The sequence below is a fragment of the Mobula birostris genome, chromosome 1, assembly GCF_030028105.1.
Source record: "Mobula birostris isolate sMobBir1 chromosome 1, sMobBir1.hap1, whole genome shotgun sequence".
NCBI classification, from domain to species: domain Eukaryota; kingdom Metazoa; phylum Chordata; class Chondrichthyes; order Myliobatiformes; family Myliobatidae; genus Mobula; species Mobula birostris.
In genome coordinates this window covers 57,163,276-57,190,891 of record NC_092370.1, presented here as the reverse complement: position 1 = coordinate 57,190,891, position 27,616 = coordinate 57,163,276, and the positions used below count along the sequence as shown (strand labels likewise).

General features: G+C 43.3%; 1 protein-coding gene across 1 annotated transcript in view; it reads right to left on the bottom strand.

The window, feature by feature from the left end:
- Positions 1-27,616, bottom strand: part of adcy8 (adenylate cyclase 8 (brain)) — a 153,573-nt gene that overhangs the window by 4,798 nt on the left and 121,159 nt on the right. The window contains exons 13-17 of the mRNA XM_072260863.1: positions 26,549-26,627; positions 15,506-15,664; positions 14,275-14,421; positions 4,839-4,931; positions 4,622-4,736 (exon numbers count right to left, since the gene is read on the bottom strand). Coding sequence (XP_072116964.1) covers positions 4,622-4,736; positions 4,839-4,931; positions 14,275-14,421; positions 15,506-15,664; positions 26,549-26,627 — 593 coding nt within the window. The remainder of the gene's footprint in view (positions 1-4,621; positions 4,737-4,838; positions 4,932-14,274; positions 14,422-15,505; positions 15,665-26,548; positions 26,628-27,616) is intronic.

The following is a 27,616-nucleotide window of genomic DNA, read 5'->3' as shown; positions in this document are numbered from 1 at the left end:
CATACGTAGGGCTGCTGTTTATTGATTACAACTTAGTGTTCAATACCATGAACCCATCAATATTAATCATGTAGCTTCCAAACTTGGGTCTCTGTCCCTCCTTCTGCAACTGGACCCTTGACTTCCTCATCAGGAGAACACAGTCAATACAGAAACACAATAAAATCTGCAGATGTTGGAAATCCAAAGCAACACTCACAAAATGCTGGAGGAACTCAGCAGGTCAGATGGCATCAATGGAACAAAGAAACAGTAGATGTTTCAGGCCAAGACCCTTCAGGACTGTCCTGACTGCTGAGTTATTCCAGCATTTTGTGTGTGTTGCAGTCAATATAGATTGGCAACAACATTTCCACTTCAAAGACTGTCAACACAAATGTACCTCAGGGATGCATGCTTAGCCCAGTGCTCTACTCCCTTTACATTCATGACTGTATATCTAAGCACAGCTCAAATGCTATCTATAACTTCGAACATGACACCACTGTTGTTGGTTAAATATGAGGGCATACTGGAGATAGATAGACATAGAAACATAGAAAACATACAGCACAATATAGGCCTTTTGGCCCACAAAGCTGTGCCAAACATGTCCTTACCTGAGAAATTACCCAGGGTTACCCATAGCCATCTATTTTTCTGAGCTCCATATACCTGTCCAGGAGTCTCTTAAAAGACCCTATCATATCCGCCTCCACCACCGTCACTGCCGTTCCACGCACTCACCACTCTCTGCATAAAAAACTTGCCCCGATATCTCCTCTGTACCTACTTCCAAGCACCTTAAAGCTGTGTCCTCTCGTGTTAGCCATTTCTACCCTGGGAAAAAGCCTCTGACTATCCACATGATCAATGCTTCTCATCATCTTATACACCTCTATCAGGTCACCTCTCATCCTCCATCGCTCCGAGGAAAAAAGGCCGAGTTCACTCAACCTATTCTCATAAGGCATGCTCCCCAATCCAGGCAACATCCTTGTAAATCTCCTCTGAACCCTTTCTATGGTTTCTACATCCTCCGGTTGAGTGATCTGCTGGTTGAGTGGCGTGACAACAAAAACTTTGCAGTCAATGTCAAGAAGACTAAGGAATTGACTGTGGGCTTCAGGAAGGGGAAGTTGGGAAAAACCAACACCAGTCCTTATTGAGGGGGTCAGTGTTGGAATGGCTGAGCAGTTTTAGTTCCTGGATGTCAACATCCTGGAAGTATTTATCCTGGGCCCAACACATTGAAGGCATACTAGTAGCTCTATTTTGCTAGGACTTTGAGGAAATTTGGTATGTCACCATAGACTCCATGGATGCACAGTGGAGAGTATTCTGACTGAATGCATCACAGAGCAGATGTCTCATCTCACCATTTAATCATCCTTATATATCTTTCTGCTGCTTAGGGGTGAACATAGAAATTATTGTAAGAGTTGAATAGACCAGGGATAAATCCTTGAGATAATAGTAAAATTCTCAGTGGAGGTCATATGTAATCATTAGCAGAATAATACAGCAACAGTCAGAGGACTTCACAATTATGTGATCTGCAGTGTTGCAGTTGTTCATTTTAAAAGGAAAGCGCCACTCTGTCTAGCAGCAATCAAGTTTCTGACAGGCATATTGGCAGTCCTTTAAGGTGAGCCATGGAGGTTCTGCATCAGCTGCTACTCCTGTTGTGACTTTTCCTTCACAATGAAAGATGTTATATTTCCTAAATTAAGGTGCAATTGAATAGTACAAGTGTCTTGAAAATCATTTATAAAAAAGCAACATGAAATAATATAGCATTTGAAAGTATGACATTTGTCAGTAAAATTTAATATTCTAGCACTTTTTTAGTTTATTAGCCTTGTAGGTGAGTGTCTTTGTCCTAGACTGCCGACTGCTTCAAATTCCCAGGTGTGATGATCACTAACAATTTGTCCTGGCCCAGCTACATGGACAGTATGGCAAGGTAACCCACCAAAACCTCTACTTCCTCAGAAGGTTAAGGAAATTTTACATGTCCCCAATGACTCTCCAAATTTTTGCAGCTGCACCATTGGAAGCATCCCACCTGGATGCATCACAACTTAGTATGACAACTGCTCTGCCAAAGCCATAAGAAATTGCCGGCAGTTATGAATACAGCCCATTTCATCATCTCCGCTATTGTCTCCATCCATACTTTAGGAAAGCAGCCAACAGAATTAACTACACCTCCCACCCTGCTCTTTCTTTCTCCAGTCTCTCATTGGGCAGAAGATACAGAAGCTTGAGAGCATATACCACCAGGCTCAAGGTCAACTGTTATCAGACTCAGGAACAGACGTCCCATATGTTAAAAGATGTCCTCTTGATCTCCTAGTCAACTTATGCAGAGCCCTTGCACTTTATTTGTCCACCTGAACTGCACTAACTCTGTAAATGCAACATAATATTCTGCTCTTTGCTTTCATCTTTCCTTCAATGTACTTATGTATGAAATTACCTATCCAAATGGCATGCAAACAAAAACTTTTCACTGTATCTTAGTGTATACGACAATAATAAAGCAATTCCAGATTCATTTCCCCTTGTGGCTGTAATGTGCTCACTGCTTAAGACTGATGCGCAGGCCCAATTGAAAGGGCATCTATGATGGATGTCCATTGTGTGTAGGTATGTTTGCTAGAGAAGTCATGGTGGAAAATGAACTGGTTCTCCCACAATCAGTATCTATAAACGAGTGCCTGCAAAAGATGGACAATTGATGTGTTTGCCCTTGGAGTGTTCTGTCATTACTTCAGTTTCCAGACCCAGAGGTGGGCTCCTAGTACTGGTGTCATGTCCTCAATGTCATATCACATTGGATCCCTTTTGCTCCTATTCCCCATTCTCTACATATAACTGGAGGAGATAATGGATTCTTCATGACCTTTTCATTATCCTGCATTTGGAGGCAGTACTATTGTATGTGATGCAGTGCTTCAAAAAACAGGTGAAACTCAATCTCTCTTCAGTAAAGTCAAAAAAGAATTAGATCTCTGATTTACTTTATATAAAATAATCAGCTTTATAATTAAAATTGGGTAAGTAATTAGGTTAATGCTACTTTTTATTCAATTTTCTTGTGTGTCAACATTCCTAATGTCATTATTGCTGCTCTGGACCTGTCTGTTATGTCTCTGATTGGCTTTACTTTGGCCTCAATGACCTCCCTGGTTTTAATGCTCCACCATTACAGATCATGTCATCAACTGCCTTATACATAAATGCTGAAATGCCCTCTATAATCTTCTCCGTATTTCTACATCTCTAATCCTCTCTAAGCCTTTAAGCCCTTAAAATATATATTGGCCAAGGTTTTGGTCGTCTATCACAATGGGTGCTCAAACAATACAATGCAACATCTGATAATGTTCCTGTCTAGATATCACTGGGAAAGGATAAATGGGGAAGTGAAAATCAGGAGGAGAGGGAAAACTGGAGCGGGGTGATGGGAAATTGTAGAAAAGGGATTAAGCAGATCTCCCATGCTATGGATCATCCTGGTTTAGCCCTTGCACTCTAGTAGAGGGGTAATATAACCGTAAATTATTGTTGTCAATAATCGCTTACATCCACATAAGCATTCTACATAAAATATTCCGTTGCACTGATTAAAAATTAACTTTTGAATCTTTTCACTTACTAAGGTTAGAATATAAGAAAGATTTGCATTGTTTATATTGTAAGTTGGACATGATTTAAAACTACCATTGGATGTTTCATCCACCAGCACAGTAGAGCAGGGATCTACTATTGGAATTCATCCTAGCAATGTAATCATCTCCAAGTTGCATTCTGTGTACATAATGACTTCGTCAATGTATATGGCATGTTTGTTACTTACTGACAGAAATTGCATCAAAAGACTGTGACCTGAACTCCACTATTGACTCACAGTTAAATAGGAAATACATCACGCAGAAGTTGTGAACTATATATGAATTAAAAGGTTCCTAACTGGACATAATTTTTATTTTTATTGCCTCCTTTTATTGATTGCAATGTGCTGCTCTTTTGTAGACCATCAGCACTGACCAAAATCTCTGCTACAACTGCAGTCTGTGGCCATAATGGCAAGATCATGATTGTGACATGGAACTCACAGGCACCATAGGGTCTAATGAGCCCAAGGACCCAACCAGGATGTCTCTGATTTTCCCTTCCCGACTTAACCCTTCCCATTGATTACCCTCTCCCTCTGTTTTTTTTAAATTACCTTCTGTTCCCCCACCCCACCCATTTTTCTTCTCACTTCTATGGCAGCATGCATGGCCAACATAGAGAGACACTAACAACACAGCTCACATCCCAGCAGGTAGAAAGCAAATAATACAGCAGTCTTGGAGTCTCATAGCTCCTGCTGCGTCTGAAGGCACATACTTTCTTTTAGTGCCTTTAAATGCAACTTCTTTAAACAAGAATTTCCCAATTTAGCACTTTTTTTTAGTGTTTTCAGATTTGGTTTTAGGGCACTATATTCCAGCCAACTAATGCACCAAAAAGGGACAAAATTAAATAACAAAGCAATTGTATTTAATATTTAAATGCCAGTTAATTGAAGTAGAAGTTTGCAGACCAAATAAAACTGTGAATAAGCAAATAGTATACAAATTATACTCACCAACCCGAAGTTCAAAATTGTTGAAGGAATGTTTGTTTATTTCTTGTATGCTTTCATTTAAAGCAATGGTAAAGTCTGCTAGAGCACACAGATGGCCCCACTTCTCTTCACATTGCTGTAAGTGGTAATTAATAGAAGATAATATTAATGACAGCTATATATATGGAAAACTGTGAAAAATTATGCACTTTGTCTAAATCGTTTGCTTTTTTTTTACCTGCTTTTCAGGAGACAATCCAGATACAGCCATATAAGTGCTTCCAATTGTTTTAATTTTTTCAATATCTTGAAATCGCTCTTCTCCCAACAACTGCAAGAGGTATCGAGACAGATAAAGTAACTAAACAGAAGTGAGATAGTGAACTATCTCAAAGATTGTACTTAAGACTACTTCTATCTCCTCCATATCTCTTTAACATCCCCCTATTCTGCAAATGTGAAACATCTCCAACTCTTATCATTCTGGGCTCATGTTCACATCTGATTTTGGCAGCTATACCTTCTTCCATTTTAGAATTCCATCTCTAGTAGTGAATTTCTTCCACTACTTCTATCTCCTCCTTCAAGTTATTCCTTCAGTCCCATCTCTTTGAATAAAGTCCGAATATTTCCGTTTGAAATAAAGGGAATAGATAAAACGGCGATTAGAAGCCCATCACCCTAATGTCTGTAGCTGGCACATTTTAGAAACGTTAATTGAGAACAAATTCAGTTGGCACTTAGTAAATATTGGTTAGTGAAGAAAGCCTTGTCAAAGGCAAACAGTGTTTAATTTTCATTGTTTATTGAAACAACAGAGTGAGTGAATAAGGGTTGATGTCCATAGAATTGAAAGGACAATGGCTGAACAGGATATAAACTGGTGATGGGAGTGAAAGCTGCAAGCAGTATTTGGAATAGTTGGGTTTCACATTGGAGTGGCGTGAAGTGATGGATTGATTTTGGGTCAAAGTATATTAATGACCTGGAACAGTATATGTAGCTCAATTTCAAAATTTGCAATTGACTCAAAGCTCAGAAGTAAGAAAGTAGCAAATGGAGTTTAATATAATTCATTAATATGTGAAAGATAAAAGGTATATGATAAATTATAATTTTAAAAAAGTTAAATAGATCTAAATAGTGTTTGCTTAAAATATTGTCTGTAGATTGTCTGTAAAAGTGACAGGATAAGTCGGGATGATGGCTAAGAATCAGAATCAGGTTTATTATCACTGGCATGTGACGTGAAATTTGTTAACTTAGCAGCAGCAGTTCAATGCAATACATAATCTAGCAGAGAGAGAGAGAGAGATAGAGAGAGAAATAATAAATAAAATAAAACATAAATAAACAAGTAAATTAATTATATATTGAATAGATTATTTAAAAAATGTACAAAAACAGAAATACTGTATTGTAGTCGCGCTGATACGCAACGAGTGAAAGCAACACACTGAGTCGAGTAGTGTCTGGTTGAACTGCTTACCGTTTCAATCTGCCCTGCTCTTTGTGGGACAGCAGTGACGTCGGCTTCCGGGCCGAGGTCTGCCCCGCACTCAGAGCCCCCTTGGTTGCCGCTGGCTGTGGACTCGCCCGCGACTGCTGGAGCCAGTTCGATTGCTGCGTGGCCGAGCCGCCACATGACCCCCCCACCCCCCCAGAACCAGCACTAGGAGGTGCAGAGTCTACAGCCTGCACACTGTCAGTCCTTCTAGGTGGCCAGCCTTGGCGTCATGGGGGTGGCACCGCAACCGGGCGTTCAAGGTCTAGATGTGCCGGTTTGAGACGGTTAATGATAAAAGTCTCTTTACGACCGCCGATGTTGAGAACGCAGGTTGTCCCATTATGGCGCACCACTTTGTAGGGACCTTCGTATGGTCGCTGCAGGGGTGGTCTGTGCATGCCTTGGCGAACGAAAACATACTTGCTCTATTGTAGGTCGAAAGAGGGTGTTTTTCCATGATGGGACATTGGGATGGGGCAAGTGTTCCAAGCCGCTCCCGGAGTTTAGTTAGGACCACCGTAGGTGTGTCCTCCTGGCCACGGGGTGCTGGCACAAACTCACCGGGAACTGTGAGCGGGGCACCGTAAACAAGTTCGGCCGATGATGCGGCCAGGTCCTCCTTGGGTGCTGTGCAGATGCCAAGCAGCACCCAGGGGAGTTTGTCAACCCAGTCTGGCCCTCGGAGGCGTGCCATCAGGGCCGACTTCAAGTGCCTGAGGAAGCGTTCCACCAGGCCATTGGACTGCGGGTGGTAAGCAGTCGTTCGGTGGAGCTGGGTTCCGAGGAGTTGTGCCAGTGCAGACCACAAAGCCGATGTGAACTGCGCACCCCTGTCTGAAGTGACGTGGGCTGGGAGTCTGAACCGTGCCACCCAGGTGGTAATCAGGGCTCTGGCGCATGTCTCCATGGCCGTGTCAGTGAGTGGGACAGCTTCCAGCCACCTCGTGAACCTGTCCACCATGGTGAACAGGTATCTCACTCCTCTCGAAACCGGCATTGGGCCAACGATGTCCACATGGACATGTTCAAACCTCCTATGTGTCTGCTGGAAGGGTTGCAGTGGGGTCTTCACGTGCCTCCGGATTTTGGAGGTTTGTAGTGCGTGCATATCCTGGCCCAGTGCCCAACCTGCTTGCATAGGCCGTGCCACAAAAACTTGTTTGCGATCAGCCGGATGGTCGCCCGGATGGAAGGGTGGGCTAAACCGTGCAAGGTGTCGAAAACACGGTGCCTCCAAGCGGTCGGGACAATGGTCCGAGGTTGCCCGGTGGACACAGTGCAAAGGAGCTCATTACCTTCGGGCCTAACGGGTATATCTTCGAGGCGGAGTCCTGAGACTGCGGTTCGGTATGCCGGCATCTTGCTGTTCAGTCGTTGCACCTTAGCTAACACCGCATAATCCACCCCGGAGACAGAGAGCGCACTGATTGGACGGAGGTGTGTGACAGCGTGTTGGCTACCACGTTGTTCTTCCCAGAGATGTGCTTGATCGTGGTGGTAAACTCCGAGATGTACTACAGGTGGCGTTGCTGGCGGCCCGACCACGGGTCCGACACTTTGGCAAACGTGAAAGTGAGGGACTTGTGGTCTGTGAAGACAATGCTTCCAGGAAGTACCTGAAGTGCCGGATGGCAAGGTACAGGGCCAGCGGCTCCCTGTCGAAAGCGCTGTACTTAAGTTCCAGGGGTCATAGGTGCCGGCTGAAAAAAGCGAGCGGCTTCCACTGGCCTTTGGTGAGCTGCTCAAGCACTCCGCCAAATGCCGCGTCGGAGGCATCCACAGTGAGGGCAGTGGGGACGTCAACCCAGGGGTGGACCAGGAGTGTGGTGTTTGCTGGTATGTTCTTGGCTTGTTTAAATGCCGCCGTTGCCTCCTCAGTCCAGGTGACCTCTTTGACCTTGCCGGACATCAAGCCGAAAAGGGGCTGCATGATCCGGCTGCTGAGTGCAGGAAATGGTGATAAAAGTTAACCATCCCAACAAACTCCTGCAGGCCTTTAACAGTGCTGGGTCTGGCGAATTGGTGGATGGCTTCAACTTTTGCCGGCAGGGGCACAGCTCCATGGCGGTCGATCTGGTGGGTAAGCCGAACTGGCACTTGGCGGGGTTGACAGCCAGGCCATAGTCGCTTAGGCGGCAGCAAAGCAGGCGTAAATGTGCTAGATGTTCCTTGGGGGAGCGGCTGGCGATAAGTATGTCAACCAGGTAGATGAACAGAAAGTCCAGTTCTCGCCCTACTGCGTCCATCAGATGGTGGAATGTCTACGCCGCGTTTTTGAGCCCGAATTGCATCCTGAGGAACTCGAACAGGCCAAAGGGGGTAATGAGGGCCGTCTTGGGTACATCGTCCGGGTGGACTGGGATCTGATGTTACCCTCGGACCAGGTCAATCTTCAAAAAGTGCAGGTTGGCCGTAAAGTCCTGGATGTGTGGTACCGGATATCGATCAGACGTGGTGGCATCGTCCAGCCTCCTATAGTGCCGCACGGTCTCCACCCTCCCGCGGACTTGGGCACCATATGGAGTGGGGAGGCCCACGGGCTGTCGGAAAGCCGCACAGTCCCCATCTCCTCCATCTTCTTGAATTCCTCCTTTGTGAGGCGGAGCTTGTCGAGCGGTAGCCTGTGGGCCCGGGCACGAAGGGGAGGTCCCTGTGTGGGGATGTGGTGCATCACGCTGTGCAAGGGGTCTGTTGAGGAAAACTGCGGCGTGATGATAGATGGGAACTCTGATAACACTCTGGCGAACTCGTTGTCGGAATAAGTGACGGAGTCCGGGTGTGGGGCCGGTAACCTGACCTCACCAAGGGAGAAAGTCTGGAACATCTTCGCATCGACCAATCATCGTCTCTTCAAATCCACGAGCAGGCAGTGTGCGCAGAGTAAGTCTGCACCCAGCAATGGCTGTGATACTGCAGCCAGCGTAAATGTCCATGTAAAGCGGCTGGAACCGAACTGCAAGGGGATGGTTCTTGTGCCGTAGGTCCAGATGGTGCTGCTGTTGGCTGCTGTAAGTTCTGGTCCTGTTCTTCTAGTTCGGGTATCGTGGCTTGAGGGGGGTAGGGCACTGATTTCCGCCCCCATGTCCACCAGGAATCTACGCCCGTAGTGCTTGTCCCAAACGTAGAGGAGGCTATCATGGTGACTAGCCGCTGTAGCCATCAGTGACAGCTGGTCCTGGCGTTTCCCTGGAACAAGCATGGCGGTTGGCAGCGGCAGGCCCCGGAACCCCACGTTTGATGATAAAAACACCAAGACTCAGAAGCGGTGCCTTCCCTTGCTGTAGGTGTTACATGCTCTGCTGCCATGGTGTGGGAGGGCCGGGCTTTCGGCCGTGCCGCAGCACTAATTTCGATGGTTTTGCCATCTTGTTTGGTGCGCCAAAGCACGTCTGCGTGGGCAGCCACCCTGCGCGGGTCTATGAAGTCTTCATCTGCTAGCTGGAGGCAGATGCCTTCTGGCATTTGCTCCAAGAAGATCTGTTCAAAAAGCAGGCAAGGCCTATGGCCGTCTGCCAGTGCTAACATGTCATTCATCAGGGCTGATGGTACGCGGTCACCCAGGCCATCCATATGCAGTAACCACGCGGCCCCTTTGTGGCAGGAGAGGCCAAATGTGCAGATTAACAGGGCCTTGAGTGCCTCGTACCTGTCTGTTGCCAGGGGCCAATGCTGAAAGTTGATAACGCGGCCTGCTGTCTTCTGGTCGAGGGTGCCCACCACATAGTAATACCTGGTGGCGTCTGAGACAATTTGCCTGACCTGGAACTGGGCCTCTGTTTGCTCGAACCAGACCAGGGGTTGAGTGGTCCAGAAGGTTGGCAGTTTAAGGGAAACTGCATTCTGCAGAGCTGAGTCGTTCATGCTGGGTTCAAGTGCCGTTGGACCGTCGGGGTCACCAATGTAGTCGCGCTGATACACGACAAGCAAAATCAACCACTGAGTCGAGCAGGGTCTGGTTGAACTGTTTACTGTTTCAATCCACGTGCGCTTAAGTGCCCGCTCCCAGCATCCCCCGCTCTTTGCGGGGCGGAAGTGGCGTCGGCTTCCTGGCCGAGGTCTGCCCCACACTCAGAGCCCCCTCGGTTGCCGCTGGCTGCGGACTTGTCTGAGACTGCTGGAGCCAGTTCGCTTGCCGCGTGGGTGAGCCACCACAGTATATTAAAAAAAGTGAGGTCGTGTCCAAAGCTTCAAAGTCCATTTAGGAATCGGATGGCAGAGGGGAAGAAGCTGCTCCTGAATCACTGAGTGTGGGCCTTCAGGCTTCTGTACCTCCTACCTGATGGTAACAGTGAGAAAAGGGAATGCCCTGGGTGCTGGAGGTCTTTAATAATGGACTCTGCCTTTCTGAGACACCACTTCCAAAAGATGTCCTGGATACTTTGTAGGCTAGTACCCAAGATGGAGCTGACTAGATTTACAACCTTCTGCAGCTTCTTTCAGTCCTGTGCAGTAGCCCTTCCATACCAGACAGAGATGCAGCCTGTTAGAGTGCTCTCCATGGTTTTTGAGTGTATTTGTTGACATGCCAAATCGTTTCAAATCCTAATAAAGTATAGCCGCTGCCTTGCCTTCTTTATGACTACATCGATATGTTGGGACCAGGTTAGATCCTCAGAGATCTTGACACCCAAGAACTTGAAGCTGCACACTCTCTCTGCTTCTGATCCCTCTATGAGGATTGGTAGGTGTTCCTTCGTCTTGTCCTTCCTGAAGTCCACAATCAGCTCTTTTGTCTTACTGACATTCAGTGCCAGGTTGTTGCTGTGACACCACTCTGCTAGTTGCATATCTCGCTCCTGTGTGCCCTCTTGTCACCACCTGAGATTCTACCAACAATGGTTGTATCGTCAGCAAATTTGTAGATGGTGTTTGAGCTATGCCTATCCACATAGTCTTGTGTATACAGAGAGTAGAGCAGTGGGCTCAGCACACACCCTGAGGTGCACCAATGTTGATCGTCAGCAAAGAGGTTATGTTATCATCAATCCGCACAGACTGTGGTCTTCCGGTTAGGAAGTCAAGGATCCAATTACAGAGGCCTAGGTTCTGCAACTTCTCAATTTGGATTTTGGGAACGATGGTATTAAATGCTGAGCTATAGTCGATGAACAGCATTCTGACATAGGTGTTTGTGCTGTCTAGGTGGTCTAAAGCCCTGTGAAGAGCCATGGAGATTGTGTCTTCCGTTGACCTACTGTGACGATAGGCAAATTGCAATGGGTCCAGGTCCTTGCTGAGGTATGAGTTCAATCTAGTCATAACCAACCTCTCAAAGCGCTTCATCTCTGTCGATGCGAGTGCTACCAGGCGATAGTTGTTAAGGCAGCTCACATTATTCTTCTTTGGCATTGGTATAATTGTTGCCTTTTTAAAGTAAGTGGGAACTTCAGCCCGTAGCAGTGAGAGGTTGAAAATGTCCTTGAATACTCCCATTAGTTGGCTGGCAGAGGTTTTCAGAGCCTTACCAGGTACTCCATCGGGACCTTCTGCCTTACGAGGGTTCACCCTCTTTAAAGACAGTCTAACATCGGCCTCTGAGACAGAGATCACAGGGTCATCAGGTGCAGCAGGGATCTTCACAGCTACAGTTGTGTCCTCCTTTTCAAAGCGTGCATAGAAGGCATTGAGTTTATCTGGTAGTGAAGCATTGCTGCCATTCATACTATTGGGTTTCGCTTTGTCGGAAGTAATGTCTTGCAGTTCCTGCCAGAGTTGCCGTGCATCTGATATTGCCTCCAACCTCGTTCAAAGTTGTCCCTTTGCCCTTGAAATAGCCCTCCGCAAATCACACCTGGTTTTCTGGTACAGGCCTGGGTTGTTGGAATTGAATGCCACAGATCTAGCCTTTAGTAGACGACGTACCTCCTGGTTCATCCATGGCTTTTGGTTTGGGAATGTACAGTAAATCTTTGTAGGCACACTCTCATTCACACAGGTTTTAGTGAAGTCAGTAACAATTGCAGCATATTCATCCAGATTCAAAGATGAATACAGTCCAGTCCACCAATTCAAAGCAGTCCTGTAGGTGCTCCTGTGTTTTCCTTGTCCAAACCTCCTTGGTCCTCACTACTGGTGCTGCAGTCTTCAGTCTCTGCCTATACTCAGGGAGTAGAAGTACAGCTGGGATCAGACTTCCCGAAGTGAGGGCGTGGAATAGCATGGTAGGCATTCTTGATGGTGGTGTAACAACGGTCCAGTGTGGAAGACAGCTTTATAAATAGAGACTGTGTATACATGTAAAGAACTGATTAGCTAGCATCTGAAATTTTATATTCATTTCTTGTCACTACCTTCGGAACAGGGTGCATAAGCTATATATTGGAATGGCAGTACAAATGAAAGACCTCAGTTGAACGGAGAGTGTTGATAAATTGGAATTGACCTCTTTGATACAAAAGTTATGAGGAGATTTTTCACAGGTGTTTAAAATAAAGAAAAATTATGATAGCAAATAATGAGAAACTGAGATATGTTGTCTGAAATGATTGAGCAGTAGGGTCCACAACGTTAAAATGGAAATCACAGAATCACATGAAATGGAAAATAAATGCTAGTGCTAAGTGAAAAATAGCAGAACAAATTGCATGGTTCATTAAAATAAACACACACAAAATGCTGGTAGAACACAGCAGGCCAGGCAGCATCTATAGGAAGAGGTACAGTCGACGTTTCGGGCCGAGACCCTTCATCAGGACTGACAAAGGCTCTCAGCCCAAAACATCGACCGTACCTCTTCCTATAGATGCGGCCTGGCCTGCTGTGTTCTACCAGCATGTTGTGCGTGTTGCTTGAATTTCCAGCATCTGCAGATTTTCTCGTGTTTGCGTTCATTAAAAGAGTTGGTAATTGCATTTGAGTTTTTGTCTTGTTTGAAGTTTACAGGTTTGGGAAATTGGAAAGTAATTTTTTATTGCTCATTTCTCAACTCAATCAGAAAATCAGTATCTGTTTTTATGTTAATCATTGTGAATCTGAATTGTGCCTAAAATGAATATTGTTGTTTATGAGGATACACTGATTTGATTATGTTTAAACACTTTGTGGACTCTTTTAGGGATTATCTGGAGTTAACAGATTGCAGTGCAGTTTCTGCATTCAAACTAAAATCTGAGTGTATGGATCACCTTACTATTTCAATGTAGCAGTTGGACTAACTTCTCTTAGTACTCCACCAACACCTTACTGGACAATGATTAGCCTCCACAGCCAGGGGAAATATCACCTCTGCATCTACCATGTAAGATTCCTGAAGGATTTGGTACGTTTTAATGGGATTACTTGTCATTCCTGTAACTTCAAGAGAGCACAAGGCTGGTTAGCTATATTCTCCTTTTATAATGAATCCACTATCCCAGGAATCAATCTGGTGAACTTTCACTGTACTCCTGTTGTAAATATATCCTTCTCAGAGACAAGACCAGTACATAATATTATAGTTATGGTCTCTACATGGTCTATATAATTGAAGTAAAATGTATTTAAATTCTCTTGCAGTAAAGGTCAACTAATCAATTGTTTTAAAATACGTTTGCTGAATCTGCAAAGTATCTTTCAGTTATTTATGTGCAAAGGCTCCTCAGTCCTCTGAACACCAATACATTTCAATCGCTCACCACTTAAAAGAGTCCTCTACCTTTCTAATTTTTCTACCAATGCCGATGGCCTTACATTTTTCCAAATTATATTCTATTTTTCATGTCCTTGTCTGGCTACTGAATATTTCTTGAAGACTCACTGGATTTATCTCACGATCCACACCTAGTTTTGTCAGTAGCCAGCATGAATATGTTATACTTGATCTCCTTATCCAAACCACCAATATAGCTGGTGAACAGGTGTGTTCCCTGCACTGATTCCCCTGGCATTCCATCACTTGATTTGCCATTATCTGTTCTGCAATGCAGAAATAATGCTCTCTTGAATTCTAGGCTGCTCTTTCACTCCCCAACACATTGATGTGATATTTGGAAATACAATGTACAGCCTGGATTTAGAACCATATTTACCACTGGTAAGAACAAATAAATGAATTGTAATTACTATCTTTTGGCAAAGTGAGATTGTTCTGTCGCATGCTTTACTATAAAGACAGTACCCATTATATTTCAACATCCAACAAAGGAAATGAAAGCCCGAGACTTTATTAAGCCATGAAGTGCAACATTACCTCATCAAAATCTGCTATTATTTCATTTAGTAAACGTAAACATTCTACTCCTTGGTTATTCATTTCAGTTTGGGAATAGAAGTCTGCAAATCCCGGAATTGAGGCAAACATCACAGCCACAGACTCATAAGACTGTGAATAAAGTTCCTGGTGCAAAAAGAACAATAATGGAAATAAAGGCATGAGCAATCAACCACCTGATTGTCAGAGCCACAGTTTATTTCTAATAAAGTTGTTCTGTGTGTGAAAGAATGACTAATCAATCATTTGCATTAAACAACATGGATTTCAGTGCTAAAAGTCTGAATTTACCAACTTTTACCAACTGAAGTTATTCTGTACACTAGAAGCAAGAAGCAAATCTGTGTAAAGAAGTGGTGAGCAAATACTGTATGCTGGCTCCAGAATTTGATTTGATTGAATCCAAATAATAATCACATGACCAGTGATCTGAGAACCTTTTACCTAGTATACAGTATATATTTTCCAGATTTGACTTCAGTGATGAAATGAACCCAGTTCACTTTCTATTTCAAAGATTGTTGATTGTCATTAACATCCTTGTGTCAGCTATGCCATGAAAGAACATCCAGCGCACCTTGGCAGTGTGGATCAGTGCACTCTCTGGCAGTTAAGTGTTCATCCCAGATGTTAAGATTATGTAATATGAAAAGAATCAGCAGACTGGGACATTAACTGTCTCAAGATTTCATGTGGAGCATTCCTACTTCACCACACTGAAATGATTTACCTTTTTCTTTGTGATGGGTACACTGACCATGGGCACACTGGCCATGGGAGGTATTCTGGCCAATAGACTGTTGAAAGGAGAGTAAATCTGTGTTATTAGATTTGTAGGAATTCATGAGGTTCCCATCCAATTCCAGTAGAAATCTTGAACATCTTTGAAAATACTGAAAGGAATATGTTGGCAGAAGGGAAGCACGATTGGAAGCACATTGCTACAATTTTAACTCCATCACGTGGATATTTTTGGGAGAGGGAGTTAACACCATCAAACAATATTTATTTTAGGTGGTTAATCCAGCATTGATATGGATGATAATGTGTGATAACAAGGAAAGTGATCATAAAAGACTATGAGAATACTTCAGTCAATTTTTTTCATTCATTAAAATGATTGTAAAAATATGACTGCTGAGAGCAAGTGTCAAAAACCTTGACAACTGATTTGATTAGTTTTAGGTTTACTGCCATGAAGTGAACTTACCTCATTGTCTCTTTCCTTTTCCAAAAAATGGCGTGCGACATGACTTGGTAGAATATTTCGGAGCATATTTTCATTATGTTCGCGAAGCTCTTTCATTTCATTCACTTCCTCTTTTGCTTGAACACGCCAAAGGAAATCCAGTCTCGCTGTGTATTCCAACTGAAAAGTTATTAAAAAATGTAATACCATTATATATCTTATTGAAAATATTAATTTACTCAGGTTTTGTTAGATAGAATTTACACTTTTTAAAGGAATCTGTCATTAAAATCTAGGCAAAGGGAGCATAATCTATCATTTTCCTTTTATATTATTCAGCTCAACATTCTGTAGATCACTACGAAACTGGCTTAATGTAGAGCTAGAGAAATTTATAGTTTAATGAATTGTTTATTTTTCTTATAAGTTAACTTGTAGTTTAAATTTGACCACTTCTATTCAATCCACGCTTTCAAACATAGGACACACCTACACATGTAAATGTGCACATATTTCACAGTTGATTCATAGACTACAAACATGAAATTAAGCACCCAAAGTGGGTCACTCATGGGAGAGATAATCATAACAAATGCTGCAACTGTGTTTGTTAAAGGATCTTCACTTATATACAGGTTTATTGGAGAGTGGGTTGGAGAATTGTGCACCACAGAATGTGGCTAACAGCTATACATGGACATCCCAGACAAATATTGAGGGAAGATTGACTTTTTTTTGCTGCATATAGTTCTGTTGAATCCACAATGTCCATAGAAACAGAAAATAAAAGGCCAAAGGCAAATGTAACTTGTTTGAGAAGATTGAAGGTTGATACACTGATGGGAATCATCTAAGAACTTTGCTTCTATTTTAATTTGTCCAGAGAGCAATGCATCAGCAGATGGTGGTTTTCTCGGTCAATAGCAACAGAAGTCAGACACTTTCTGTTAGAAGAGCCAACCACTCATTCTTGCCTTTAGATGTGAAGTTAATTGACACCCTGAATTACTTACCATTCATATTGATCTGAACAGCACTGGTTTAAATGACACATTTTACAGTGTTCCACCTAGAAATGTGTGGGCACGTGGCCAAGTGGTTAAGGCATTCGACTAGTGATCTGAAGGTCGTGAGTTCGCGCCCCAGCCGAAGCAACGTGTTGTGTCCTTGAGCAAGGCACTTAATCACACAGTGCTCTGCGGCGACACTGGTGCTAAGCTGTATGGGTCCTAATGCCCTTCCCTTGGACAATATCGGTGTCGTGGAGAGGGGAGACTTGCAGCATGGGCAACTGCTGGTCTTCCATACAACCTTGCCCAGCCCTGCGCCCTGGAGAGTGAAGGCTTTCCAGGTGCAGATCCTAGAAATGTATTTGCATTAGATAGAAGCGAATTCATCTTTTTCCGTCCTGTCAAAGGGTCTTGACCTGAAATATTGACTGTACTTTTTTCCATGCTGCCTGGCCTGCTGAGTTCCTCTAGCATTTTGTGTGTGTTGCTTGGATTTCCAGCGTCTGCAGATTTTCTCTTTTTTTTTGTTTTCAAGTGCAGTGAACAGATGGATTTGCTGAGACTATGTACTTTTTTGCAGCTCAGGGATTGAACATGGTCCATGACAGAACTTTTCATGAACCACAATATTGATTTGTCTCTCACCGTGCACAGATTAAGTGTGCTCATTAACAAATAAACCCTTTTTTTTTCTCTACCCATTAGATTTCTCCACTATAGCAGAGGATAAGGTTTAGGGGAAGCAAACTGCTACAGTGCAAAATTGCCACAGTTCTTGTAATAATCACCAATTTTAAACAGGAATACAACAACATGTGAAGTCTAATTTTCTGTACACAAGGAGAAATCTCACCCTACATCACTTAGTCATGTTGGTTTTCCAACTGGATGAGAATTCTACAAGTTGAACATCAAACAAACTTCCATTTCAGTACCCAGACACCTGCAATTCCCAAGTGTGAGGTAAAAGAAGCTCTGCTTAGCCCAGTTTATGCATCTACACAGGGCGCATGTCATTTTGCATGTCAGAGCAGAGATGAGAAGGAATTTCTTTAGCTGAGGTTGGCTAATCTGATGGTGAATCATAGATGGCTGTGGGAGCCAAGTCAATGGGTATGTTTAAAGTGGAGGTTAATAGGTTCTTGATTAGTCAGGATGTGAGAGGTTATGGAGAGAAGGCAAAAGAATGTGATTGGGGGAAATAATAAATCAACCATGATAGAATGGCAGAGGTGACTCAGTGGGTCAAATGTCATAATTCTACTCAAATGTCTTCTGGTCTTATTGTCTTATGGCTATTTTAACATCTTAATTGGAAAATTTCTCATGAAAATCTATTACCTCACCCCTCTTTGCTTATCCACTTACAATGTTGGAGCCGGAAATGTTTGTGTGGTGTGAAATGTACGAATGGTGAGAGGTGTACTGAAGTGTCAAGTTGGTAGAATGGAAGGTTCACCCTGTGCTAGGCAGTTAACAGAGGTCCTTAAGCTACACAATGCTCTACAACACCTCATTATGCTATCAATTAGAAATTAATAGTTTCAACAGGTAGAAATTAATAGTTTCAACAGGTACCTAGAACTCCTGAAATTATATAGACTTGCCCTAATGAAGAAAACACAGCACAAAGTGACGATCCAAACATTCTAACAGTACTGGGCAAAATTGCTTTGTGTCCCCCACACATAACCATGTTAACATATGCTTTTTATTGGATACTAAATTTCTATCATCCCTCAAAAATTGCATTATGCAAATATTTTTCATTATTGTATCATGTCCTTAATTATTTTGAATATGTCTTTTTTTCTATTCCCCCACATTTCCCTCTTGTTAGGAATGGATAAACAGATTTGCTTTTCAATCAGAGGACTTGAAGCATTTTCTTGAAGTTCTGCTTTTGGTTTCAAGTGGAAAACAATTAATTGATATTTGCTTAGATATTAATGTAAACTAATCATAGCCCATGTGTTTTTCCAACTATTAATGGAAATAATAGAAAGCAGGTTCTGAATCAGGCACATTTAACTTCATGTCTGAAACTCTTAAAATTGCAACAATTGCTAAATCATTACATGACTGTGCTTAAAGTGAGTCTGAATAGTGAGAGTAGCCTGGTGTCTAAGCAACTATGGGGGCCTTATTAACCAAGCCTGAATTTATTCTTAAAGCAAAAGAAAAAGAACTGCAAGCACTCAAAATCTAAACTGAAGGCAGAAAAATCTGAAAATACTCAGCAATTTATGCAACACTGTGAATTTGTAGAAAGAGGAACAGAATTAATGTTTCAGGTCAATGATTTTATTCTCAGGTTTGGTCTCCATGGATGTTGCTTGAGTTGATGAGTATTTACAACATGTTCTTTATCTGAAATATTGCAGAATATTGGTAGCTCAGGTTGGCTATTTGAAAGTTCAGTTGATCGCTGAGCTTGGTAAAATGTTTGCAGATGTTTCGGCTCCAATCGAGAAGCCATCATCAATACACAGTTGAGGGTGTTGTCTCCTCAGAATGCCAGCTTATATACTCCTCCAGGGTCCAATGGACCACCTCCCTTGAAACCAGCCAATCAGAATCTTCTACTGCTTAACTGTTCATTGTGTTTTGAACCAACCAACCAGATCAGGACATCTAATCAATATCCATCCAGACCCCAGAGGAGTATATAAGCTGGCATTCTGAAGAGACAACACACTCAACTGTGCACTGACGGTGGAGCTGAAAGATCTGCAAATATTTTGCCAAGCTTGGTGATCAACAAACTTCCAAAACTTCTTTATCTTTTCTCACCAGATATAACAGTGCACTGCCAGCAGGAATTGCTGGATAGTGAGCATATGTTATAATGGCAGTGAAAACAGTTGTTCAGCAATGACCTTATTGTAATCTTTTTCGAAGCATTATACTCCTTCTTAGTTGTTAGCAAAACATCTACATAAGATTAGAAACAGATACATATACAAATACTTTCACAGTTGAATTGAAACAGCACTGTACTGATGGACTCAAAAAGCACTACACATTGATATAAAGGATGTGAAAAGTAGGGATAGAAATTATCACTAACATATACCTCACTGCTATCAAAATGTTATTTTTTAAAATGAATGATAACCTTAGGTTACCCTCTCTATCACATACACTCAGTTGCCACTTTATTAGGTACACCTGTGTACCTGTTTGTTAATGCAAATATCTAATCAGACAATCATGGGCCAACAACTCAACCCATAAAAGCATGCAGACATGGTCAAGAGGTTCAGTTATTTTTCAGATTAAACATCAGAATGGGGAAAGAAAGGTAATTTGTGACTTTGACCATGGAATCCCAGACAGGGTGGTTTGAGTATCTCAGAAACTACTGACCTCCTGGTACTCTCATGCAAACAGTCTCTGGAGTTTCAAAAAATGTCCAGTTCTGTGGGCAAGGACACTTTGTTAATGAGAGAGGTCTGAAAAAATAGCCAGACTGGTTCAAGCTGACAGTAAGGCAACAGTAACTCGAATACCCACACGGAACAACAGAGGTGTGCAGAAGAGCATCTCTGAATGCACAACATGTAAAACCCTGTAGTGGATGGGCTAGAGGAGCAGAAGATCACAAACATACATTCAATGGCCACTTTATTATGTACCTAACAAACTTTGTACCAAACAAATTGGTCATCCAGTGTATTTTCCAATATCATAAACCTTTGAACACTTGATAAATAACCCTAATATATTAAGATGAAAATAATAGCCTTCCTCTGCAATGAACACAGACAATTCTTGCAAACATTTATTACAGATAGAACAGCAATGCAGGAACTACCTAGCCAAAATGGATTTCATGACGATTTGCATACTTTACTATGTATTGTCCCTTTAGTCATGTTATTATTATAATTGCTGCAATTTTGAAGGAAGTAGAACTGATGCTGAATTCCCTGAGGGAATACAATTTGAAGCATAATAGTTCCAGATGTGACTGATTTCAAATGAGAACAGGAATGAACAATATATTTAGGCCAGCTCAAACAATATGGAAACGAAATTTGAGATGCAAATCCAAGCATGATTCTTGGGTGATTTAGATGAAACCCAAATTATGCTGGCAATTGTTAACATACCAACCACCCTAATTATTCATTCTTTCTGCTGCCAGAACACAATTCTTGTAGTGTGTGTGTCTACAAAAGGTACTGCTGTTAGTGGTCTAGGTTATTCTGAAACCCTTTACCTATCCCATTAAGAAGGGCAAAGGTAGCAGGTGCATGGGAATGCAACCACTTGCAGGTTTCCCCCAAGCTGTGAACTTCTATGACTTGGAAATATATCACCATTTCTGCATTACTGCATCTCAGAACCCAACAGTCCTCAGGGACAACCTTGATGGGCACTGCAGTTATTTCAAGAAGCTATTTCAATTCGGGCAATTAGGGGTGGGCAATATATGCTGGGCTTTTCATCAATGCCAAATCTTGAAATTGAATAAAGAAAAGACACTTTGAAACTTACTGAAAAATCAAGGGATTATCTAAAATAGGAGTAAAATGTTCTTGAGTTAAGAACTATTGATTGGGCTAGATCAGGCTCCGTTCATTCCCTGAATGTACTGCAGATGTACTTGGACAGGCTGCATCAGGATCTACATGGAAATTCCAATGAGCAGGAGCACAAGAAACTGCAGGGAGTTGTGGACTCATGAGCACAAGCCTCCCCACCATCGGGACTGTCTACGAGAGATGCTGCCTTAACAAATCAAGATTCTTCATTCAAAGGTTCCCACCATCCAGGCCATCACATCTTCTCACAGCTATATTGGGAACAAGGTACAGAAGTTTGTACCGTGCAACACCAGGTTCAAAAGCAGCTAGTTCCCTTCAGTTATTTGGTTCCTGAACCAACCGTGCAATCCTAATCACTAACTCAGTGTATCAAAACCATGACCACACTTAGCACAAAAATGAATTTTGTTTTGTTCTACACATAAAAATCACTGGTGAACGCAGCAGGCCAGGCAGCATCTATAGGAAGAGGTACAGTCGACGTTTCGGGCTGAGACCCTTCGTCAGGACCAACTGAAAGAAGAGATAGCAAGAGACTTGAAAGTTGGAGGGGGAGGGGGAGATCCAAAATGATAGGAGAAGACAGGAGGGGGAGGGGAGAAGCCAAGAGCTGGAAAGTTGACTGGCAAAAAGAATACATAGTTGGAGAAGTTTTCCATTAATGCCCCTCCTCCCCTTCTTACCCCATCCCTTATTAAAAAGGGGGGGGGAATAAAAATAAAAATAAATAATCTGGAGGAACGTTGTATCATTTTTTAATGCATGCATTTCTAAATGACAATAAACGAGGACTGAGTGTCCTCATAATCTAATCTAATCTAATTGAATGTGGAGGCTCTTGGGATGGTAGATCAAGACAAAAGAAACTATCACTGGAAAGATGGTGGAAAGATGGGGTAAGTGTGGAATAGTCAATAGTTTTTGATTTATTTTGAATCTCACTTCTGCCACTTCAATATCACTCCTGAAAAAATAATATTGCTCACATCCATCTTCTCCAATAGAAATCACAGCAATTCAAGTTTAGAGTCCAATATTAACTTGAAGGTAGGGATGGAGTGTGGGAAGCTGTTTGAATTCAGAAAGCTTAGAATAAATGGATTAATATTTGTTATTATGTTTGGTTGTGGCTGAGAAATAGCATCAGAACAATATGAGGTGTTTGAGTCTTTGGCACTAGACTGCAGCAAGGGAACACAAGGCATACGGTGCATTGGCCTTCATCAATCGTGGGATTGGATTTAAGAGCCGAGAGGTAATGTTGCAGCTACATAGGACCCTGGTCAGACCCCACTTGGAGTACTGTGCTCAATTCTGATCGCCTCACTGCAGGAAGGACGTGGAAAACATAGAAAGGGTGCAGAGGAGATTTACAAGGATGTTGCCTGGATTGGTGAGCATGCCTTATGAGAATAGATAGAGTGAACTTGCCTTTTCTCCTTGGAGCGACAGAGGATGAGAGGTGACCTGATAGAGGTGTACAAGATAATGAGGGGCATTGATTGTGTGGATAGGCAGAGGCTTTTTCCCAGGGCTGAAATGGCTAGCACGAGAGGGCATAGTTTTAAGGTGCTTGGCAGTAGGTACAGAATAGATGTCAGGGGTAAGTTTTTTTACGCAGAGAGTGGTGAGTGCGTGGAATGGGCTGCCAGCGGCGGTGGTGGAGGCTGAAACGATAGGGTCTTTTAAGAGACTCCTGGATAGGTCCATGGAGTTTAGAAGAATAGAGGGCTATGGGTAAGCCTAGGTAGTTCTAAGGTAAGGACATGTTCTGCATAGCTTTCTGGGCAGTAGGGCCTGTATTGTGCTGTAGGTTCCCTATGTTTCTAACAGAGTGGAGAGGACAGATGACATAATTGGGGGCAGCAGCCAAATTGGAAAGGCTACTATTTGAAGAAATTACAATGGATAGGAAAGGTTTATTGGGATTTTGACCATATGCAGGGAAATAGGACTTGCTCAGTTAGAAAATTCGACTGGCACAAATGCGTTGGGCTAAGGTGTCTGCTTCGGTGCTGTACAGATTTTTCACTCTATGAATGTAACTAAGTTTCAGACCTTGCTGGGGGGGAGGGGTGGTGGTGTGGTTAATGCCAATAGTATAAAGTTAGGCAGTAGGATCGCAGAACAGTTGACAGTGACATTGTGGGAGCAGATGAAGTAGGCAAGGGCCCAGTCACTCTATTAGGGAAAATATCAACCCTGTATCTACCCTGTCAAACCCCATAAGGATTTTGTTTAGTTCAATGAGATCACATTTTATTCTTCCAAATTTGAGTGTGCACAGTCCAAGTCTGCATTTCCATTTTCATGTGATGATCCTCTATTCCAAAAGTCAATCCAGTGAAGCTTTGTTAAAATATCTCAATCACAAGAATATCCTTCCTTAGCCAGGGCTACCAAACTTGCAAACATTAGTCCAGGGCAGTTTCATCATGGCCCAGTGTAACTGGAATAATATGTCTCCAATCTTGTCCTCACTTCCTCTTATAATAAAGGCTATCATGCTCTTCCCCTTGAAGAATATAAAAACGTTAAAAATAGAAGCAGAGAAGTTAAGCCTTCCACCATTCAGTAAGATCCTGGCTAATCTGCTGTGGACTCAGCTCCACCTACCTGCCTTTTTCCCATAACCTTTAATTCCCCGACTATGCAAAAAACAACCTAACTGTGTCTTACGTATATTTAGTGAGGTGGCTGCTACTGCTTTCCTGGGCAAAGAATCCCACAGATTCACTACTCTTGGGGAAAAGCAGTTCCTCCTTATCTCCATGCATCCAGCATCCAGCTCCTCTGAATCCAGCAGCTGTGTCCCTTTATTCTAGTTTCACCTACCAGTGGAAAAAACTTTCCTGCTTTGATTGGAGAACTGCGCAATATAAGTGTTCCTGCACAAGTCTGATGAGCAGCTTTAAAATGCAGGAAGTTTTTTCAATGGGAGACTTTAATTGGAGTATTGCACAGACGCAGTAGAAGGGGTCCTGCGCAAGTCCGGTGAAGAGCTTTAAAAAGCCATTCTCCGCAAGAGAGGGATACTGTCTAGTGGAGTGGTTATTGTTAGAGTGGTCTGAGTCAGAGTAGTAAGGCTTTGGCTGAACAGGGCTTCAGCAAGAACAGGCAGAGGCAAGGTAAGTAGGTAAGTTCATTCCTTATTTCTTATTTAACTCTTGAGAGAATAGGGGGTATGTCTACAGAGAGAGTGAGTTCTATCCTGGTTGTCAGATGTGGGATTTCCGAGAAATTACCAGACTTCCCGATGGCCAGATCTGCATCAGGTGCATTGAGATGCAGCTCCTTGGAGACTCTGTTAGGGAACTAAAGCTGCAGCTCGATGACCTTCAGCTTGTTCGGGAAAGTGAAGAGGTGATAGACAGGAGCTACAGGAATGTAGTCACCCCAAGGCTACAGGACTGTCAGGAGAGGGAAGGGGAGGTAGTGGAGGGTACCCCTGTGGCCGTCCCCCTCAATAATTAGTACTCCATTTTGAGTACTGCTGGGGGGTGGGGGGAGTGGACCTACTTGGGGGAAACAACAGTGGCTGTGCTTCTGGCACTGTGACGGGCCTTGTGGCTCAGAATTGTAGGGAATTGAAGAGGATGGCAGCAGTAGCAGGGGACTCTATAGATAGGGGGACAAATATGTGATTCTGTGGACACGAGAAAGAAACACGGATGGTAGCTTGCCTCTCAGGTGCTGGGGTCTGTGATGTTTCTGAACGTTTCCACAATATCCTGAAATATTTCGTTTGCCTGGCACTGACTCCTGTGACACTCCATTCACCACTGCCAACCAAAGAAGCACCCATTTATCTCAACCCTCTTTCTTCTATAGGTTAACCCATTCTTTATCCATAGTTACGCTCTCATCAATGATGCTCTCACACGCATCTCCTCCATTTCCCGCACTTTGGCCCTCACCCCATCCTCCTGTCACCACAACAGGGACAGAATTCTCCTTGCCCTCACCTACCACCCAACCAGCCTCTGGATCCAGTACATTACCCTCCGCAACTTCCGCCACCTTCAACAGGACCACACCACTAAGCATATCTTTCACTCTCTACCTCTCTCCGCCTTCCGCAGCGATCGGTCCCTCCGCGACTCCCTGCTCCACACGTCCCTCCGGACGGATCTCCCACTCGGCACCTATCCCTGCAAGCGTAAGTGTTACACCTGTCCCTACACCTCCTCTCTCACCACCATTCAGGGCCCCAAACAGTCTTTCCAGGTGAGGCAACACTTCACTTCTGAGTCTGTTGGGGTCACCTATTGCATCCGGTGCTCCCGGTGCAGCCTCCTCTACATCGGTGAAACCTGACGCAGATTGGGGGACAGCTTCGTCGAGCACCTCTGCTCCGTCTGCCACAATAGACAGGATCTCCCAGTTGCCACTCACTTCAACTCTGCTTCACATTCCCATTTGGATATGTCCATACATGGCCTCCTCTACTGCCATGATGAGGCCAAACTCAGGTTGGAAGAGCAACACCTCATATACCGTCTAGGTAGTCTCCAGCCTCTAGGCATGAACACTGAATTCTCCAACTTCTGGTAATTCCCTCCCCCTCCCTTCCCCCATCCCAGTTTCACTCTTCCCACTCCTCCAGCCGCCTATCACCTCCCTCATGGTTCCGCTTCCTTCTACTACCCACTGTGCCTATTCCTTCTTCACCTTTCCTGCCTATCCCCCCCCCCCGTTTCCCCTCCCCCTCCCCTTGATCTTTCCCCTTACTGGTTTTTCACCTGGAACCTACCAGCCTTCTCCTTCCCACCCTCCTCCCACCTTCTTTATAGGGCCCCTGCCCCCTCCCTCTTCAGTCCTGATGAAGGGTCTCAGCCTGAAACATTGAGTGTTCATTTCCACGGATGCTGCCCAACCTGCTGAGTTCCTCCAGTGAGTTGTGAGTGTTGCTTTGACCCCAGCATCTGCAGAGAATTTTGTGTTTACTTTATCCATACCAATACATACCTAACTCCTTGCATCCTTATAGATGTCCTGTATGGGCTACCCTGTTGAACACCTTCTGGAAAATCAAATATACAACATAAACCTGTGCCCTTCTATTCACTGCGCTGGTTACATCATCAAAGAACTCCAGTAAGTGTGACAAACAGGATCTGCCTTTCCGCAGTCCATGCTGCATCAGCCTGATGGAATCTCTTCTATTTATACATTTCAATATTTCTTCCTTAATGATAACTTCAAGCATTTTTCCGACTACAGACGTTAAGCTAACTAGCCTATAGTAAACGACCCTTTGTCTACATCCTTTTTTAAACAGTGGCATGACAATCACTGTCTTCCAATCCAAAGTGGCCTGTCCATAGTACATATTTCTAAATGCTTCCATTGTGTCAGTTTTGATTGTGGAAAGTTAGGAGCTGAGTAACAATCCCTGTTTAGTCACTAGAAGAGGATTATCATTAGGATTAAATATAACAAGTCAAATTCGCAAGTCAATGTAATTTCACAGATAGTGGATCTTTAAATTTGGAGATTACCTGCTGTCCATGATAAAATACAGCCAGAAGAAACATTGCCATGAGTAGCAGGGAAGTTTCTTTCGTGCCTAAGAAATCTCTGCTACAAAAGAACAAAATTTGTTTTTAAACAATGCATTTAACAAATTATAACTGTTACACATTTCTTATCTTGCTTAGTAAGGTTTGCAAACTTAAGTGCAGATTACTACAACGGCCAACAGCAAATGTTAAGCTTTGAGATTCACAAAAAGGGAAGTAAGAGGACTGTTGCCTGGTTCTTTGAAGGTTAATGCAATCAAATGGAAGAAGCAAGGCAAAGACCTCAATATACCTTAAGATCATTTTCCAGTGGTTCAGTCAAATCTTTATAATGTCTGTGGAGCTTGACGGGACTTAAAAGATATAAGATAAATGGGGCCAGATCATGTCAACTTAATTACAGAGGTTGCAAAAGGATGAGAATTTACCAAAAATTCTTTCCTCTGTCATGCAAAGTCTCCTCCAAGCATTCACCTAAGAGTTCTGCCCACCATTGTTTGAAGCTGACAACAGGCGGCCAAGACAATTTTAGGGTTTGTTCTTGTGGTTCAGTCAGGAGTGGCATGGGAAGGATTATGATTTGTGGACTAGGCTAACAGCAGCCAGTCACATATAGGGTAGTTAGACAACTGCACCAGTCACAGATGTGCTTCACAGCCCCAGAAATTTTCAATTGCCAGATTTAGGCACAAAATAAGCATATGCAGGGTAGCAGACACCAACAGAATCAACAAACTCATTCGTAAGGCCAGTGATGCTGTGGAGATGGAACTGGACTCTCTCACGGTGGTGTCTGAAAAGAGGATGCTGTCCAAGTTGCATGCCATCTTGGACAATGTCTCCCATCCACTACATAATGTACTGGGTGGGCACACGAGTACATTCAGCCAGAGACTCATTCCACCGAGATACAACACAGAGCATCATAGGAAGTCATTCCTGCCTGTGGCCATCAAACGTTACAACTCCTCCCTTGGAGGGTCAGACACCCTGAGCCAATAGGCTGGTCCTGGACTTATTTCCATCTGGCATTTTACATATTATTAT